The sequence below is a fragment of the Anabrus simplex genome, chromosome 2 (genome assembly GCF_040414725.1).
Source record: "Anabrus simplex isolate iqAnaSimp1 chromosome 2, ASM4041472v1, whole genome shotgun sequence".
Classification (NCBI taxonomy): Eukaryota; Metazoa; Arthropoda; class Insecta; order Orthoptera; family Tettigoniidae; genus Anabrus; species Anabrus simplex.
In genome coordinates this window covers 558,292,722-558,312,915 of record NC_090266.1, presented here as the reverse complement: position 1 = coordinate 558,312,915, position 20,194 = coordinate 558,292,722, and the positions used below count along the sequence as shown (strand labels likewise).

At 39.7% G+C, this 20,194-nt stretch overlaps 1 protein-coding gene across 2 annotated transcripts in view; it reads right to left on the bottom strand.

The window, feature by feature from the left end:
* The window catches only part of Abcd1 (ATP binding cassette subfamily D), a 349,165-nt gene that overhangs the window by 87,405 nt on the left and 241,566 nt on the right, over positions 1-20,194 (bottom strand). For both annotated transcript variants that reach the window (XM_067140944.2, XM_067140945.2), the window contains one exon: positions 10,968-11,211. In XM_067140944.2, coding sequence (XP_066997045.2) covers positions 10,968-11,211 — 244 coding nt within the window. The remainder of the gene's footprint in view (positions 1-10,967; positions 11,212-20,194) is intronic.

Sequence of the window (20,194 nt, the reverse complement as noted above, 5' to 3'; positions counted from 1 at the left end):
ATTCAAAACGTGATGATGAATAATGAATTGATGAATATGAATTTAAAGCAATCAGTGGATCCGACCTGCAATGCCTCACCTTCCCAGAAACTATATGACTGACCAAGGGACTGCTTAGAAAGCACAATCCTGAATCGATGATGGTTGTTGTCTAAAGGAGTTCAATATTCAGGTCAACGTTCCCTCGTAATGGCACTTATCGCTAGTAAATTAGAACCATGGTATTTCTCAAGTTGTGGTACTATTCAAGGGTAGCGTAAACTCACGGTGTTCCAAACATTATGGTACTACTCACAAGTATTGGATGTTGTACAGGTGATGCAGGCATATGGTGTCTATCACATAATGGCACCACTCGTAGGCAATGCAAACCCATGGTGCACCTCACATAGGTGTACTAATCACAGGGATACTTACTATCCCATGATGTTCCTCACATAGTGGGCACAAATCACAGGCAACGCAGACCAACAGTGTCGCTCATATAATGGTACTAATCACAAGCAACGCCCAGATCCGTGGTGTTTCTCACTTAATGGTACAAATCACAGGCAACATAAGCCCCTGATGTTCCGCATATAGTGGTACTAAGCACAGGTACTGGAAACCCGTAGTGACCCACTCTCTGCTGCTACTAATCACAAACCTATTGTGTACCCGACATAGTGGTACTACTCGCAAGTAAAGGTGACCCATGGCTTTCCCCACATGATGGTACTAATCACAAGTAGTTTCATGGTTCTAATTCAATTATCCCTTGGTTGCCCCCTTTAGCTGTCTCTTATGGCAGGCAGGGGATACCGTGGGTGTATTCTTCATCTGCATCCCCCACCCACAGGGGGTGGGCATAAAGAAACTGTTGTAAACTGTCATTTTGGAATGTGAGAATTCCACCAAAATTTTCATACTAGGTGGTATAAATGCGAACTTTTGATACTCACAGATATCTGACAGTTTCTGCACACGGACTTAAATTTCTGGTATCTGAGACAAAAGATCTGTTGTACTATGGGACTTTATGGACAGAGTAATCAACATTGTCCAGATTCTCTTTAGATTCTGTGATGGTAGAAGTGGCAAGTGCTTTCAGTGGTGGCTTGGTCACCAACTTCTTGTGTGGTAAAGAAAAGCACTTTCATTTTGATGGTGGCGAGTACTGTTTTAAGGAGAAATAGGAGAAAATCGTTCCCTCTTATCTCTGATCACAAGAGAAACAGCGAAGAAGCAGGGTGAGAATGAAAGGCCGCCTTCAGGGATGGATGAGAGGTAGTGTTGACCGAGGAGGTTTGTACACAAAAGATCAAATAAGAAGCCTGCCAGAAGTAAGAGAAAAGTAATACTATGATTGCCAGGAGGTCCTTTAGTCACCATTCTGTACAAAACTACAGGGTGTTTCAAAAAGAATATACGTATTTCGAATGCATATATTTATTACACTGTAAGACATATGAACATGAAACTTTACACACACTTTCACGAACCTCTCAAGTTCAGATTACAGATGTTCAATATGTCCTCCATCAGCGACATGAAAAATATCACATCGATACTCAAATTCCTCCCATACTCGGGCAAGCATGTCCTTCGTCACTGATGTTATGGCAGTATGGATCCGGTTCTTCAACTCTTCCAGGTTCCGCGGGAGTGGTGGTACATAAACGTTGTCTCTGACGAAACCCCACTGGAGCCAAAATTTCATCAAGCGGAAGAAGTCACAGGGTGTCAAATCTGGTGACCGTGGAGCCCAGCGAAGACATGCTAAGTCGCGAGCTCCTTGACGACCAATCCAACGGTTCGGTAGAGTTTCATTCAGATGTTCACGCACTTGGCGACTCTAGTGTTGAAAAATGAAGTTGTCTTTGTGCAGCCTCGGAAACAACCAGTTTTTTAACATAGCGAGATACTGCTGACCGTTAACCATGTTTCCATCAAAGAAAAATGGGCCGTAAACAGATGATCGGAATAACGCACAAAACACATTGACTTTGGGTGAATCTCATACATGTTCAATGACTGCATGTGGGTTCTGTAGGCACCAAATTCACACATTGTGTTTGTTCACCTGACCAATAACATGGAAAGTCACTTCATCACTGAACACGGTGTGTTGTGCAAAAGTGTTATCATTGTCAATAGCATCACGAATCTCATTACAAAATGCCACACGTTTGCGTTTGTCATCAGGACGCAGAGCTTGCAACAGCTGTAACTTGTACGGCTTCATAACCAACCGACGTCTCAAAACACGCCAAATTGTTGTTGTAGGCAGTTGTAACTCCCGACTGGCACGATGAGTTGATTTTGAAAGACTACGTTGGAAAGCAGTTTCAATTCGTGCAACATTTTTTTTTCAGGAACACGAGGGCGGCCAGGACTCTTTCCTTTACATCCACATCCTGTATCTACAAACTGTCGATACCACTTGCGAATATTCCACGCATTTGGAGGTTCAATTTTATACCTCAATCTGAAACGTCTTTGCACTGTAATCACGGAATTGCAGTTCGCAAACTCGAGAACACGAAACGATTTCTGCTGCGGAGTAGCCATTTTAAACATATGACGGTTACCAAGCACAACAGAAGACAACTGACATCTAGCGGCTATTAATATAAACTAGACTATGTATTCGTTTCTCCAATAGCCGAGCCGAGGTGCAGCGATCGATAGTTTGAACAAAATAATACTTTGTAATACGTATATTCTTTTTGAAACACCCTGTATTTGTTACCGGGCGAGTTGGCCGTGCAGTTAGGGGCGCGCAGCTGTGTACTTTCATCCGGGAGATAGTTAGTTTGAATCCCGCTGTCGGCAGCCCTGAAGATGGTTTTCTGTGGTTTCCCATTTTCACACCAGGCAAATGCTGGGGTTGTACCTTAGTGAAGGCCACGGCCGCTTCCTTCCCATTCCTAGGCCTTTCCTATGCCATTGTTGCCATAAGACCTAGCTGTGTCGGTGTGACGTAAAGCCAATTGTAAAAAAATAATTAAAAATTAAGTTTCGTCTGTACATTGTTCAGAATTTAAAAAGAAAATGGCAATGGTTTTTGTCATTATTGTCTGAAGGTGTAAAACTGCATGGTCACCTGTGCATATCAACAAGGAAAACTGTCAAGATGATAATTTAAAGGATTAAGAAAAAATCGTAAAACAACGATCACTTGAAGAATGAAAATAGAGGGAGTCATGAAAGAAGGAACCTTTACACGAGATGCTCTACTTAATATCTCTGAGTTAGAAGAAAACCTAATGTGAAGGCCCAATAATATCGAAAGCTCATAAAACTGATCACGAATAACGTTACATTGACCACTGTTGTGATGTGATTGATGTGAATTGGCTGCCACTCATCTCTGATACATGGGATTACTGTTGCATTCTGAATAAAACAGCTTGCCTGAATATTGGCAGAAAGTAGCTGAGGAGTCAACTTTGCTCATGCTATATAATTGTCTCATCAACGACTGGTACTGCAGCTAGTAATACATAATATTATTTGTTTTACGTCCCTCTATCTACTTTTGAAGTTTTTGGAGACACTAAGGTGCCAGAATTTTTCCCGCAGAGGTTCTTTTACATGCCGATACATCAACCGACACGAGGTTGGCGTACTGAGAACTTTGGAATACCGCTGGACTGTGCCAGGATTGAACCTACCAACTTGAAGTCAGAAGGCCAGAGTTCTACTGTCTGAGCTACTAAGCCTGGACTTTTTTTTTTCTGTGTAACTGTTTTGCAAAGATGTAAAGACACCGATCGTAACGTCCGTTGTTAGCAACAAGGGAAAGACGATTCACAGCAAAGTTAGAGAAGTGATCAGGAACATTATAAACCAGAGTGATGCGGAACATAAACAGGGAAAATTCGCATACACAGTAAAAGAGGGTAACTCACAGGCTGTGAAGTACAGCAGTGTATCTGCTTGAACAATCTGTAGTTTGTAACTTGCAATCTCAACCATCCGAAAGGCAGGAATTCCTGGCGGCGAGTGTCTAACGAGTATTCCAGGTAAAACAAGGCCTAAATCTGATGAACACAAGTCATTGTAATGAATTTGATAGATTTTTTCTTAATTTGTTTTACATCACACCGAAACAGATACGTGTTATGTTGACGATGGGATAGGAAAGGCCCGGGAGTGGGAAGAAAACGGCTGTGGCCTTAATTATGGTACACCACCAGCATTTGCCTGGTGTGAATATGAGAAAACATGGAAAACAATCTTCAGGGCTTATAAGCTATAAATTTCATTTTTGTTCCGTATTGAAATGCAATTATAAGAATAAATTGACAAGGGGGTCCACCTTTTCAATATATCAAGTAAATGGTATTACTTAAATCTTGGGACTAGTTTCAGACACTTAGTGGTCATCTTCAGCCAAATAAAAATTAAATAAATCATGTCGTAACTGAAACATATGTATACCAGACAAAGACAATGTTGTAGGAATAATTATAACATTAAAATATATGTAACAATAAAAAATTAAGGTTATGATATTCTTGTCACAATATGTCATCTGTAAGTTGACTTAGGACCTCAGGAAAAGAAGTAAATCTGGAAATGATAGCCAGAATTAGGAATGAATAAATATACAGGAAAGAAATTTAAAAAAAAAAAATATCTCTGATGTAGAACAAGGACTGACTTGCTGGAAGAAGCAGGCAGGTCATGTAAACAAAGGAGTGGATAGGGAACAAGCACTGACTTGCTGCAGGAAGCAGGCAATGTGAACAAAGGAGTATACAGGGAGGAGGGGGAGGGAGTAAACAAGGGCGGCAAAGGGGGAGGGTTCGGGAGGGGCAGGGGAGGGAGGGGAAAAGGAGAGAATGGGTGTCTAAGTGGGGGTGAAGGATGAGGAAAGAAAGACTGCTACTGAGAGGGGAATTTAAAGAGATTATAAAAGAGTCCTTTTTATCTGAGGCATGATTACTAAAGATAGGAATTGAAATGTCAATTAAATGTTTGATTTCTCTGAAATTTCATTTAGATTGAAGTTAGGATTGAAGAACTGTTCCAGATGGATAAAACAATTTTCTGTAATATTTCAGAATTTTCACGTCTTGGTTGATATTAGTGAACTTATGGTTAGTATCACACATGTGCTGTCCCATGGCCGAAAATCTGTTATATTTCAGGGCGTTAACATGCTCCAAGTATCTTGAATGGAAGCTCCTACCTGTTTGACCCTTATAAGATATTTTACAATTTGAGACCTGTAGAGAATCTCTTTCAAAGAAACATTTGCTAGGTTGTGTAAAATACCATCTTGGATATGACCTGTGAAATATGCCTCTTTCAAAAAAAAAAAATGTTTACTATATGGTGTAAAATATTTTTGTAGAATATTTTATTTGTATTCCGTTTATCTATCTAAATTTGGAAATGTAACTACTAGATCGTAAATTATTATTATGGTTGAGTGATATGTTGCAATGTTCTGGAAATTTTGTGACGTGGACTTTTGGAACAGGGTGTGTTGGCCCCTGTCGATTCTAGAAGAATGTGTCTACTATTTTAGAAGATGGGGGGAAAGTTTGCGATTAGAGTTAGGTGATGTTCTAGAATATTGTGAAAACAACACGACTTGGTAAGGGGTTTTGATTGGTGGATCTGGGTGGTAAGGGGGAACTCCTGTGCTCTGACTGGTCACTCGGTGATCGCACCGGGCCCAGCCTTACCTTCTTAAGAGAGTGAGGCAAGATTTCATGGTCTTTGTTTTCTCGTCTGTCCAGTGATCAGACGCACGTCGGCGAACTCTCCCTCCTGGGATGGGCTACCTTGGGGTAAGCACTGTTGGTTTCAGTTCCACCTTAATTTATATTTAAAGTTTGCTAGTATTTTCCCACATAGGAGTTTACCCTACTCGCCCAGACTCGCCACTCAATTGCTCAGATGCCTTAGCTTTTCAGCTGGGCCTGCCTGTTTGCTTTGGAGGCATTCCCCTTTCCTTTAGTTTTGCAAAACATATAATTTGAAGATTAATTTAATTTCCCTCGGGGCTTGCCTCTAGTACTCCGTATCACTTGATGCACTCTAGTTTTTCCTCTGACCCGCATCAGAAGTGTTTTTTGTGTGGGAGCAAGTTGAACTGGCCTCTGCGCCAAGTTTAAATATTTCTGATTTCCCCCCATTTCCATTATGTGGCACGATTGTCAGAAAGCGTGTTAACTTTCATTTAATATTTGTATCCTGTGGTTCCTCTTAGCCTCAAAATTGTATTGTAGAAGTTGCAATATGTTAAGATATCTTTAGTTAGCCTCTTGACTTAAAAGAAAAGCCCTTGGCAAATTACATCTAATTTGTTGTTTGGAGATATCTTAACTGGATTTTTGAATTGTTGGATTTTGTTTGAAATTTTCTTGGTAATGTTTATTTTCGAAAATAATATCTTGAATCAAGATATCACCGTTAATTTTTCTGGAAACCCGCAACCCTCGTATCCCAATGGCTCTGGTAGGTTTCCCAGACCCGCTCCACATTCCTTTATTATAGTCGTCACGTTACCCAACCTGATGTTCATTTGTTTGTATCAGCGCAGTTCACCTGATGTTTTATTTTGTGCTAAGGTTTTAAGGTGCCATGTAATTTGAATTTTTTTCCCTTTTCTTAATTGTGTATCGTGTAACCAATGGAAACCGGTTACACAATTATTACAATTGAGTCTATAAACACCTGACTTGGTGAACTTATTGCTATGATTAATAGAACTGGTATTGTGTAAACTGTGTTTCTGTTAGAAGTTTTGAAGGCTATTTTGACGTTATGCTTTTAAAATATGTTTGTGATTTGGTAGACTTGTTTATTATTAAAGATAAAAGTACATGAAAATTTGTTGATGCCACCACCACTCTATCCAACCATAATCACACTGACCCACATATCAAGTTTACACTAGAATCAGAAAATGATAAAAAAAAACTCAATTATTTAGATCTAACGATCATCAGACAACCTGCTTCACTGAGCTATAAGATTTTTAGAAAACAAACGCAAACCGCTAACACAATCCATCAAGATTGCATACACCCACATGCCCGTAAATGTGCAGCATACCATAGTATGGTACACTGTGCATTTAGCATCCCACTGTCTAAAAAGGAACTTAAGAATGAATTGAATACCATTTGCAGTATAGCTAGATTTAATGGCTACAACAGCTCCTTTATAGAGAAAAATCATTAAAAACGTAAACACCAACCTTCAACCACCTTAACAAAAGAAAAACTCACAATTTTTAATCTACTTTTACATTTAATAATAAACAAGTCTACCAAATCACAAACATATTTAAAAAGCATGACGTGAAAATAGCCTTCAAAACTTGTAACAGAAACACAGATATTTTACACAATATCAATTTTATTAATCATAGTAGTAAGTTCACCAAGTCAGGGGTTTATAGACTCAATTGTAATAATTGTAACAGATCTTATAAGGGTCAAACAGGTAGCAGCTTCCATACAGGATACTTAGAGCATGTTAACGCCCTGAAATAGAACAGATTTTTGGCCATGGATCAGCACATGGGTGATATTAACCACAACTTCACTAATATCAACCAAGGCATGAAAATTTTGAAAGTTATGCAAAAAGGCCCCCTGCTCAATATTACGGAAAATTGTTTTATCCATCTGGAACAGTTTTTCAATCCTAACTTCAATCTAAATGAAATTTCAGAGAAATCAAATATTTTATTTGACCTTTCAATTCCTATCTTTAGTAATCATGCCTCAGATAAAACGAAATCTTTTATAATTTCTTTAAATTACCCTCTCAGCAGCAGTCTTTCTTTCCTCATCCTTCACCCCCAAATTAGACACCCCTTCTCTCCTTCTCCCCTCCCTCACGCACCCATCCCCCTTCACCTCTCTTGTTTGCCCCCTCCTCTCCTCTCCCTATTTACTCCTTTGTTCACATTGCCTGCTTCCTCCTGCAAGTCAGTGCTTGTTCCACATCAGACATAATTTTTCTATTTTTAATTCTTTTCTGCATATTTATTCATTCCTATCATTTCCAGATTTACTTCTTTGCTTGAGGTCTTAAAAGACATATTGTGACCAGAAGATCATAACCTTAATTTCTGTTCTTATATATATATATATATATATATTAATGTTATAATTATTCCTACAACATTGTCTTTTTTCTCGTATACATATGTTTTAGTTATCACATGATTTCTTTAATTTGTATTTGGCTGAAGATGACTACTAAGTGGATGAAACTAGTCCCGAGACGTATGTGATATCATTTACTTGATGTATTGTATTGAAAAGGTCAATTTATTCTTATAATCTTCAGGGCTGCCGACAGGGGAATTTGATAGAATAATCATACAAAATATCATGAATGACATCTATCTAGTGCAGAGAGTTCTTCTCACAGCACCTCACCTATGGACAGCAGATGAAGAGAAAATTAACTTCCCATGGAAATTTATTGCATGATGTAGGGTTTGAATGGAAGAGATGCACCAGTAACAGGAAAATATTGATTGGTATCCAAATACTGTTTACTGGCTAGGTAAATATTTTAAGGAGCATGAGAATTTACTGTTCTCAGATAACTTGCAGGGTGTGCAATCTTCTGTACTGAATCTTGGGTGGACAATAACCTTACATTTAATAAATGCAGGACTGAGCTAGCTGGCTATGTGGTTTGGGTTACATAGCTGTTAGTTTATGTGGGGAGAAGGTGGGTTTGAACCACTATGTCAGCAGCCCAAAATATGGCTTTCCATAGTTACCAGTTTTCACACCAGGCATGTGCTGGGGGATGTAACTTTATTAAAGCCATTACGGCTCCTTTACCAGTTCTATTCCACTGTCATAAGATCTGTCTGTGTTGGTTCTATGTAAAACAAATCGTAGAAAGAGAAAAAATTAGCACAGTGAGAGTATTCAAGGAGTTAAAATCAAGAGAAGCTCTTCAAACAGGCTGATGATCATTCATTCTGATTTTAAAAGTGTGCTAATCAATGGAGATAAGTCAGCGAGTTAGTAAGTGAGAAACTCCTTCCTAATCTCCTGACTAGAATTGTTATAGTAATTGACTTACCACAGTACTGAAAAAACAAAGAACACAGTGATGTCATATGAAGGAATGAGGACATTTCAGCTTTCTGAACTGATCCACAAGTTCAAATATCCGGAAAAAATACCACATGGGTATGCGGTTCTACGCTTGCCTCCATACATGTGTGAACTCAATGCTATCAAGCTGGCCTGGACAAAAACATTACGGGTAGCATCTCATTAATGAAGCTGCAGGAAGTAATGGCGAGTTCTATCACATTTGACATCCGTCGGCTGGGAAGGATTCGATCATCACATCATTAAAATGTAACAAGAGTTCTGGGAGAAGAAAGGATTGTTGATAGGTGCAGTATAGACAGTTTTATCAAACATTTAGGTGTTACAGACTCCTCTGACGATGATCGGGAAAGTGGTGGTTCATCTTCTGACTCTAACCTAGCATGACCTTGAGCAGTAAGCGATTATGAATGTGATCAATCAGAATTCTCTTACTCACTTTTTAAATATTTTTTTTACAGCTGTTCGAAATCCTAAAATTACTACCCCCTGTGGGTGCTCTTCAGAGCCTGATGATATTAGCCTTGCTAGTCCTAGGGAATGTTTATTTTCTTGCTCTTCGTGGCTCTTCCCTCTCCTGTGCACATACCTTTATTTTTCAAAGTGACGGACCTATGTGTACTTTGTCTTAAAATAATAATGACCCCCACCAAATAAATTTACTGTGTATCCATCTACTGTACATTATAGTTAATTTCATTTTTTTCCTCAGCAACTACTGCACATTATGCTATTTATTCAGTCTTAAACTGTTGACAGGAAGCGCAGATTTTGATATTCTCGAAGTTTGTATGTGGTGGGCTCAGTACATTGCAAAGCGACATTTATGAACGTTTTTTTGTGCCTACATAATTACATTATTACATCACACAAGATATAGTAATATATGATGAATTGTCATATTATTAAACAAAGAAAATTTAAAATAAGTAGAATTTATATTTACTTCCATACATGATAATATTGTACGTCTACTATACAATAACGTTTCATTAAAAATAATATGGATGACTGGTTGCTACTGTTCTAAAGAATGTACTGTCACGTTTGTATGCTATTTGTGCATGTTTCCAGGACAGCTACTTCAATGCTATACTACATAATGCAACAGAAATCACGAAAACAAAAATAACTATTTCTTAATGGAGGGAGCGTTAGGCCAAGGAAAGACAGACAAAATTGAAATACCAAAATTAGGTAAATTAAAATATTTGAACTCTAAATGTATATCAAAATACTGTTAGATCTTTCATTCGGCATACTTTATCCTTCAAAATTACCTCGCTACAACTCCAAGCATTTCAAGGTAGCAGCACTCACCTCAAAATACACACCCTTTATCCATGAACCAACAGCACTATCAACTGGAGATTCGCTTTAAAATAAACTTTGTACCTTTGTCTCCAGTTTCGTCACTGGAAGTTATTCAAGGCAGTTTTTTTGTTTCCATAACATCCTGAAATGACAATTCCATAAACTCCTGCCAGTAATATTCCAGACATTTTGTTGCTTAATAAAGCTGAGATTTCATGTGTGCAAGCAATACTGGTTGCAGCACAGCAATACATGAATCATCTTAGTGAAACAAATTTCACAGATTCACTCTTAATTACCCTAGATATGACAGCTGGAGTTTTTGCATGCCTGATCAACTGAACTCTGAAATGTGCGAGTCATTGCTTTCAAGTAGCAGATAAAAGCCAATCAGTCTGCATAGAACAGGAAGTTTGTGCTTTCAGTCACATTCCTCAGTCTTTCATTTTTCATATCTACCAACAGTACATAACTCACTGACAACTCTGGGTGGCACTGGAAAAATTGTACAGGATCAAATATTACTGTCATAAATGAAACATAAATTAAGTAACATACCTCTGAGGAATGTAGAACATGTTGCAATTGGGTGGTTTATGGAGAGTTCCACCATATACAGGCCACAACCCACTCAATATCCGGAAGAGGGAAGACTTTCCACAGCCATTAGGACCAGTGATGAGCAAATGCATACCAGGTGATACACTCAAATTAAGATTTGGGCATACAACATCACAATTTGGAGTTACAATTGGTACATCTACCAGGGAAAGAGTACCATCTGTTGTTTCATGAACAACACCTGTAAAATAAGAAATTACATTCAAAGAATTTAATATTTATTTTATGATATAGACTATTGCCTTTTTCTTTTCTTCACCCCCCCCCCCCCTCACCCACTATTAGGGTAAAGAATTGAGGACGTAACACTTCCTCCCTGAATTGACAGAATCAGATGTCTCAAATCTTCAAGATTTCCTTTGGGGCTTTTTGAGAGATGGAAAAGAAGACCATAAGTTATTTGTTATTTGATCCAAAATGCATTTGAGAAGCAGTTAAATTCTACTAACTGTGCTCTGCTTATATTTAGCATTAGGCCTAATTTGTGAAGGTGTTGGAATTCATTTCAATTGATACCAATATTTTTTAAATTTTTAATCTTTTTAAAGTGGTTCAAGGCTTACTATAGTCATGTCCTAGATCGTGAATCATGGGCAATGGCCGAGTGGCCTAGTAAATGGTCCTGAGAGTCAAGATGCCAAATGCTAGTTGCTATGGAATAGGAGTGGACATCTCGGACATATTCTGAGGCATAGCCCTCCCCGTGAGAGGAGAGGTACTCGTAGTGACTATATGTAAGTAGGGTAGCATCCTGCTTCACAGACTTAATGATATATGAGGAGATAACAAGGAAGACATAGGAGATTATAAAGTGTTCTTAAAAGGTGTTAAAATGGAAAGGGAAAAATGTGGTGTAGAACTGTTAGGCACGTAAATAAATGATGTGGGTAGATTTAGTAGTTGGAGAAATTAGGATGAGAATTGTCTGAGTATTCACCAGATGAGGATGAAGTTAACAAGATTTATGAAGAACTGAGTGAAATTATAGTCAGGGTCAACAGCAAGGATAGGAGAGTGCTAACGGGAGATTTCAAAGTGAGAGTTGGAAATACAATGGAAGGATATGAGAAGGTGACGGGTAAATGTGGAGAAGATACTGCTATAATAATCACACGGGAATGGGTGATGAACATAATCACTAACTGTGTATAGGAAGAGGAATTACAGAAGGGAATAATTTATCAAAGGAAATGTTTGATAAATTTCAAGGTTCTTAATTTCTTTGAAATCATTTAAGATTTTTTTAAAAAAATTTGCTTCATGGTGCACCAACAAAGATAGGTCTTATTGTGATGATGGAATAGGAAAAGGCTAGGAGTGGGAAGGAAGTGGCTGTGGCCTCAATTATTGTACAACCCCAGCATATGCCAGGTGTGACAATGGGAAACTACAGATAACCATTTTCACTGCTGCCGACAGAGGGTTTTGAACCCACTATCTCCTGAATGCATGCTGACAGCTACATGACTCGAACCACACAGCCTCTTGCTCGGTCATTTAAGAAAAGATTAGGTAAACAACTGATAGGGATTCCGCCACCTGTCCAACAGCCTAAATGCAGATCACTGATGATTGATTGGTTAATTAATTGATTGACTGACTAATATGGAAGGTAATAGGAATGGAAAGCATTTACTGACTTCTATGCTAGTATGGAATTAGCAGTTACGAATACATTCTTCAAGCATAAGGCTATTCACCCCTACATATGGGAGGGTAAGGTCATCAGATCTATAACAGACTGTATCATAACTGACTTCGTATTCAGGAAATGTGTTAGGAATGTGTGGACATTCCAGGGATTTTTTTGATGATATGCTAATCTAGTCCGAAGTGAATAAAGTACTGAATTTACTTGCTTATAACAACCCTCCCTCTTAATTTTAGACTATTATTGGGGGGGGGGGGGGAAATTAATTGAAAAAAAAAAAAAAGGAATCTGGGGAATAAACCTATCTGTGAGAAGTCTTTCAGAAAACTGAATTCCTTTTGCTCTAGGGAACTGAAGATGATCTACTCTGGGAAGGGGGTGGAGGTGAGGGTAAGGTTTGATGAAAGTGAGGATTCAGACAAACTATGTGACTACACAAGCAGTGACAATAGTGATGATCCCACTGAGTGATCTGAAGCAAACTTGCACAAAAGGTAAGAAGAAATTAATTTTTAATAATAATATTAAAATATTTCAAAAAAGTCAGTCGGTATTAGAACCTAAGACCAGACGCTGGTGGTACTGACGGAGGGGGTCAATAAAAAACTGTTTAAATGCGCTAGTATAACTTTCTGCAAGAATAAATTATAGATTTAAATAACTATGCTGCGTGTTGTTTAAGGATGCTAGATGTTCCCTTTTTTTGCTTTTAAACCATGCCGATCTAACGTATATGATGTGAATTATTTATGTTTTGAAGTTAAAAATGAGGAGAAAATGGGATGTAAAACCAAACCAAACCGCATGGCACTACAGCCCTTGAAGGGCCTTGGCCTACCAAGCGACCGCGGCTCAGCCCGAAGGCCTGCAGATTGCGAGGTGTCGTGTGGTCAGCCCGACAAATCCTCTTGGCCGTTATTCTTGGCTTTCTAGACTGGGGCTGCTATCTCACCGTCAGACAGCTCCTCAATTCTAATCACGTAGGCTGTAGGGTTGGGCACTATGTCCCTGTTTCGGGACACTGTGCCGGTGCACCGTTATATTCCGCTGTTTCGGAACACGGAGTGTCAATTGCTCCAAAACATTCTCAAGCGAGACCGAGATATTGACTTGCTATCCCGTCAGAAGCGCCCTTCCCCTTCGCCTACTAGCTGACTGATATAGATGTTGATTCCCATAGGGAATCTGAAATATTTGTCCTGAATGAGCAAATTTATAATACCAATATAAATGGTCCGTTATTGGACATTATAAATTTTCCAGCTAGCTCATTCTTGGTTGCCAGCGTTTCGCCCTCGTGTGCTAGGGTGGGCTCATCAGTTGGTACCTAGCACACCTACCAATACGCTGGCTAGTGCATACCGTGGAGGCCACTGCGTAGGCTAACTGGAGCCACCGGCAGTGCCAATGCACCAAGAGACTCTGTCTCATCACTAAAAATTGATGCCTGCTTGGCCATCAGATGATATAGATGTTGATTCCCATAGGGAATCTGAAATATTTGTCCTGAATGAGCAAATTTATAATACCAATATAAATGGTCCGTTATTGGACATTATAAATTTTCCAGCTAGCTCATTCTTGGTTGCCAGCGTTTCGCCCTCGTGTGCTAGGGTGGGCTCATCAGTTGGTACCTAGCACACCTACCAAGAGACAGAGTCTCTTGGTGCATTGGCACTGCCGGTGGCTCCAGTTAGCCTACGCAGTGGCCTCCACGGTATGCACTAGCCAGCGTATTGGTAGGTGTGCTAGGTACCAACTGATGAGCCCACCCTAGCACACGAGGGCGAAACGCTGGCAACCAAGAATGAGCTAGCTGGAAAATTTATAATGTCCAATAACGGACCATTTATATTGGTATTACTAGCTGACTGTCGATACCGGCAGTGTGCACTTTTGTTCTAGCGCCTGACACTCAGGAGCCGTCATCGGCTAAGTTAGCGTGCTGGCCTTTGGTCACAGGGGTCCCGGGTTCGATTCTCGGCAGGGTCTGGAATTTTAACCATCATTGGTTAATTTCTCTGGCACGGGGGCTGGGTGTATGTATTGTCTTCATCATCATTTCATCCTCATCACGACGCGCAGGTCGCCTACGGGAGTCAAATCAAAAGACCTGCACCTGGCGAGCCGAACCCGTCCTGGGATCTCCCGGCACTAAAAGCCATACGACATTTCATTTTTATCGTGCATGATCATCGTACCAGGATATTTAGCCACCACACTCTCCCTCTGCTTGAGCTTTTCAGAACTTATGATTTTCACTTTCCTCGAGTTCAGAGTGTATTGTGAACAGAATTACAGGCTCAGTGATATAATTGAACGCTCACAATGCTATCGCGTGCTCAATTTGTAATCTGTTCTAATGCTACTTGGTACACATTAATTATTTCTAACACCTTAAAGAGAAACTATTATTATGAAACACTTACATCTACTTACAAATATTATCATATTTATATCGTTATGATGGAAGACCATGTCATATTGTAGGTGAAGAAGTGACTTGTAAATATCACTTCTTCACCTGAATGTTTCGTCTTAAAATGATAATTCAAGTTTTCCTATAATTAAAGGATGTAGAACATTCTGACATACTGAGCCCACCAAGTTATTCACAACTATTAGAGAATTAAATAATACACTTCACTAGCTTAAGTAATGATTTCACTGAACATTCTGAAAGAAAGAAACTCAAGTCCACGTTTTAACAAACTTCACCTCATTACCGCAAGCTACAGTTAACTGATTGAAAGCATCTTTTCACGCGGGATCTTCGAGAATGCTTACACTATAAGAAATAAAATAAAGAAAGTCTTGTGTATAATAAAAGGAAGTACGGGTACAACATACTGTGCACACGAAGTTATACTTGGCTATTTTACAATTAAATAATACACTAGTTTAATTGGTTTCACTTCAAGATTCGCAAATAATCAAAGGTAAGCGGGACCTGTGACGACACGATGCGTTCGGCACCATGAGTCAAGTGACAGCGGATATAGCCGATGACGGCTCATGACGGCTCCTGAGTGTCAGGCGCTAGACGGAAGTGCAGTGTGCCCATGCCGCCGCCAGTCCCACTACGTGCTGCTCGTGTTGGAGTGTTCCGTGTTCTGTCATATTCTCTTTGTTCTGTGAGTTCCGTTGCAGCCTGCCACTGGCCTTCGGTAGTAAATCGGTACATGCGAATAACTTAATGTGTTCTGTTTTGTGTTCAACTGTTCTATAAGTGTGTTTTCATTGAAGCCTAGGAATATACACCGTACAAAAGACGGTAAACTTTCCATGATGTCGCACTGGAGTCCTGTTTGGAACATTTTTACTGGAATAAAACCGGACAGAGTGAAATGCAATATGTTTTTTTCTATTTTGTGTGCAAAGGGATCTTCAACCGGCACAATGACGAGACATTTCAGACTTAAACATCCCACAACAGACATTTATCAAAGTAGGTTCTTATCGGTGCATCATGACTCAGAAGACGAAAATTAACAACTGAAGCTTCAAGTCCTGTGCCTGCCACATCTGTTCAAGTAATAACTGGACAAACCTATCTTCCTGTGTCGCTAATGGAAGCTGTTTCATCATCATCTACCACCAACACTACTACTGCTACTACTACAACAGGTACGTCCGATCATACACTCGAGTTAAGCACATGAAGCAGAGGGAAGGTACAAAGATTGAAACAAAATAGAATACAAGCCTATTCATCCAGGCCTATGTCAACAACTAAGAGAAACTTGACGAACAGTTGTTGAAATGGATTGCAAAAGATATTTTACCTTTCAATATAGTTGAGGCTAAGGAGTTTCAGAAGTTTTTATTGATGTTGAATCCTAATTATAGTATCCCAAGCCGTAAAACACTTTCGAATAGTCTCTTGAATAAACTCTATGACACAACATTGCAAGATGTCAAGGCTAACATGTCAGAAAATGCTTCATATGTAGCCCTTACAACAGATGGGTGGACTTCATTGAAAAATGAAAACTATATAGCAGTTACCGCTCATTTCATATGTAAAAGTGATGGCACACTCTCTTCAAAGCTTCTGTCCTGCTCAAAGTTTGTAGGAAGACACACAGCAGACAACATTGCCGAAGAACTCAAGAAAGTGGTAATAGAATGGGATCTTCAGGACAAAATCGTGGCCTGCACAACAGATAATGCTTCAAATATGGTTAGTGCGGTTCAGAAGTGCAACTGGTGGCACGTTCCGTGTTTCGCGCATAGTTTGAATCTAGTAGCACAATCAAGCCTGGAAGAAATAAGGCCAACGAGAGAGAAGGTAAAACGTATTGTCGAATTCTTTAAAAGGAGCCCACAATCCTTGGAGAAACTTCACAGCATTCAAAAACAGATGGGTTATCCTGTTCTGACTCTAAAGCAGGACTGTCCAACACGGTGGAACTCTACATACGAGATGATAAATAGAGTCATTCAGACCAAAGAACCACTACAAAGTACTCTTGCAATAATGAACAATAATTCTGTGGAAGTTTTAAACAATGAAGACTGGTACATAATTGAGAAATCAGTTGAAATTCTTCGGTGCTTCGATGAAATGACGAGGGAAGTCAGCAGTGAAAAGCACGTTACCCTTTCAAAAATTGGATTGAGTAGGAACCTTCGAACTCACTACCAACAGCTGCGAGAGATGGAATATGACAGTCCGGCCATTTCTCGACTCCTTGGCAAGATATGTGAAGAACTGACAAGTAAAATTTGCAGTAAGTACCACAATATAAATATAATGTGGGAAGCAACACTTTTAGATCCACGATTTAAGACGTATGGTTTTATGAAGGATGGAAGCAAACTTAAAGATATAAAGGAAAAACTTATTAATGATGCCGCTACCGTTATTGGCACTGCACACCAACAGACAGCTGTTAACACAACAGGTGGAACACGAGAGCCCTCATCAAATGAGAATCAGGCATATGGGTCTACAGTATCATTTTCGAGCATACTGTGGAAAAACTTTGATGCAGCCGTTGAAGAGCTCGTTCAAGCGCCAACTGTTAATCCAAAAGCAGATGGACAAGTATTTAAATATGCCTCTTCTGCATAGGATAGAGAATCCTCTTCAATGGTGGAATGACAATAAAGATACCTTGCCAGCCCTCTACGACTTAATGAAGAAGAGACTTTGCATTATGGCGACATCAGTTCCCTGTGAACGAGTGTTCTCAAAGCAGGGACAGACCATCACAGAAAACCGTACACGTCTAAAAAGTGACAAAGTTTCTAAAATCATGTTCCTGAATGCAAATATGCCGTGAACATTTTGAGCACCATTTAAAGTGTTGTAGCCTATTGGAAGATTAACATTTGTCGGTAGTTTCACTTAATTTTTATTTTCGTGCTCTCCTTGTACAGTATATAGTGTTTAATTTTTATTTTCGTGTTCTCCTAGTACAGTACATAGTGTTTAATTTTTATTTTCGTGTTCTCCTAGTACAGTATAATATAGTGTTTGATTTTTATTTTCGTGTTCTCCTAGTACAGTATAATATAGTGTTTTATTTTTATTTTCGTGTTCTCCTTGTGTAGTATATACTGTTTAATTTGTATTTTAGTGTTCTGCTTTAATATCGTGTACGTAAATAGGGTACCAGTACTGACGAATATATATATATTTTTTGCTAGTGGCTTTACGTCGCACCGACATAGATAGGTCTTATGGCGACGATGGGACAGGGAAGGGCTAAGAGTGGGAAGGAAGCGGCCGTGGCCTTAATTAAGGTACAGCCTGGTGTGAAAATGGGAAACCACGGAAAACCATTTTCAGGGCTGCCGACAGTGGGGTTCGAACCTACTATCTCCCGAATACTGGATACTGGCCGCACTTAAGCGACTGCAGCTATCGAGCTCGGTAAATATCTCTTTAATTGTGCGAGTATATGTTTAATTAGTGAAAATAACATTGTGACATTTGTAAACACATCTACTTCCAGTGTAATTATGACAGGTGTATTTCAGAATGAATGAAGACATTCTTATCCTAAAAACATTTTAGACATGATATTTCTGGGTGCATATTTCAGATTTTCGACTGTTTTTTCACATGCCGTGAAGTTTTATCCTGGCCCTAATTACAATACCTGCCGATACATTCAACTGGTGGAAATATCCTTGGATTAGTTACTTTTAAACACCTGTACTGCCATTGTAACTGTGTTATCTGTATTTCGTATTGACCGAAAAAATCTTAACCTAAACCCAGCCTTTAAACGAGATTATTGTGCGCGAATTTCAGTGTTCCAACTGTTCGTTCACGTTTCGTGCAGCTTTATGCTAGCCATGGCCATTAGAAACTACACACAGCACGTTCGATACACTGATACAGGCATAGTTCCGCTGGCCCGAAGCATGTAATGTTGTCTCTCGAAGTTCTCTCTACTGCGCAGTGCGTAGTTACAGACCCGCGTCCGAAGTGCCCACTGCACACAGCCAAGGCCAACTAGTTTATCTAGTGCCGCCTTCGACACAGCACGTTCGTTACAGGCACATTCCAGCTGACGCGGAGCATGTCATGTTGCCTCTCTCTCTCTCTCTACTATGCAGTTACAGTCCCGCGTCCCATGTGGCGGCACTCTGTACCGAAACGCTCCGCCTCCAAGCTCCTAATGTTGCGGAACAACTGAATGTTCCGGTCTGCCCAACCCTAGTAGGCTGAGTGGACCTCGAACCAGCCCTCAGGTCCAGGTAAAAAACCCTGACCTGGCCGGGAATTGAACCCGGGGCCTCCGGGTGACAGGCAGGCACGCTACCCCTACACCACGGGGCCGGACAAATGGGGTGTAAAAGTTGAGTAAATATGGTATCTCTAGGACTAGGTTAGGGAAAGTGAAATCTGTCTGCAGACAAATAAGGGTGGAGAATATCCAGGACAAGAAAATTAAGACAGACGTGCATGGATATGATGAGAGGAAAGTTCCAAACCATGGATGGCAAGCAAGTTCAGGATATAGAAAGAGAATGGGTGGCATACAGGGATGCTGTAGTACAAACAGTAAGGCAATGACTAGGAACAACTGTGTGTAAAGAAAGGAAAAAACTTACCACTTGGGGGAACGATGAATAGAAAGTAGCCTGTGAACGGAAAAAGGAGGCTATAAAACATGCCTCCAAGCAAAGACAGATGTAGACAGGGAACTGTACATAGATGGAAGAAATAGAAACAAATAACTGTTGAATAAAAAAAAAAAAAAAGGGTCATGAGAAGATTTTGGTAATAACCTGAAAATGCCTGGTCAAGCGGCAAGGAAACCTTTCTGGATAGTAATAAAGAATGTTAGAAAGGGAGGGAAAGAAGGAAATGCATAGTGTTTTGGATAAATCAGGTGAACAGATTCCAGGGAATCACTGGACAGGTGGAAGGAATATTTTGAAAATCTTCTCAATGTAAAAAGAAATCAATTGGTTGAAGTCGTGAACAACTGAGCTCATGAGGAGGAAGACTATGATGTTAGTGAAGCTGCACTTGAAGTAGTTTTTCTTTTTC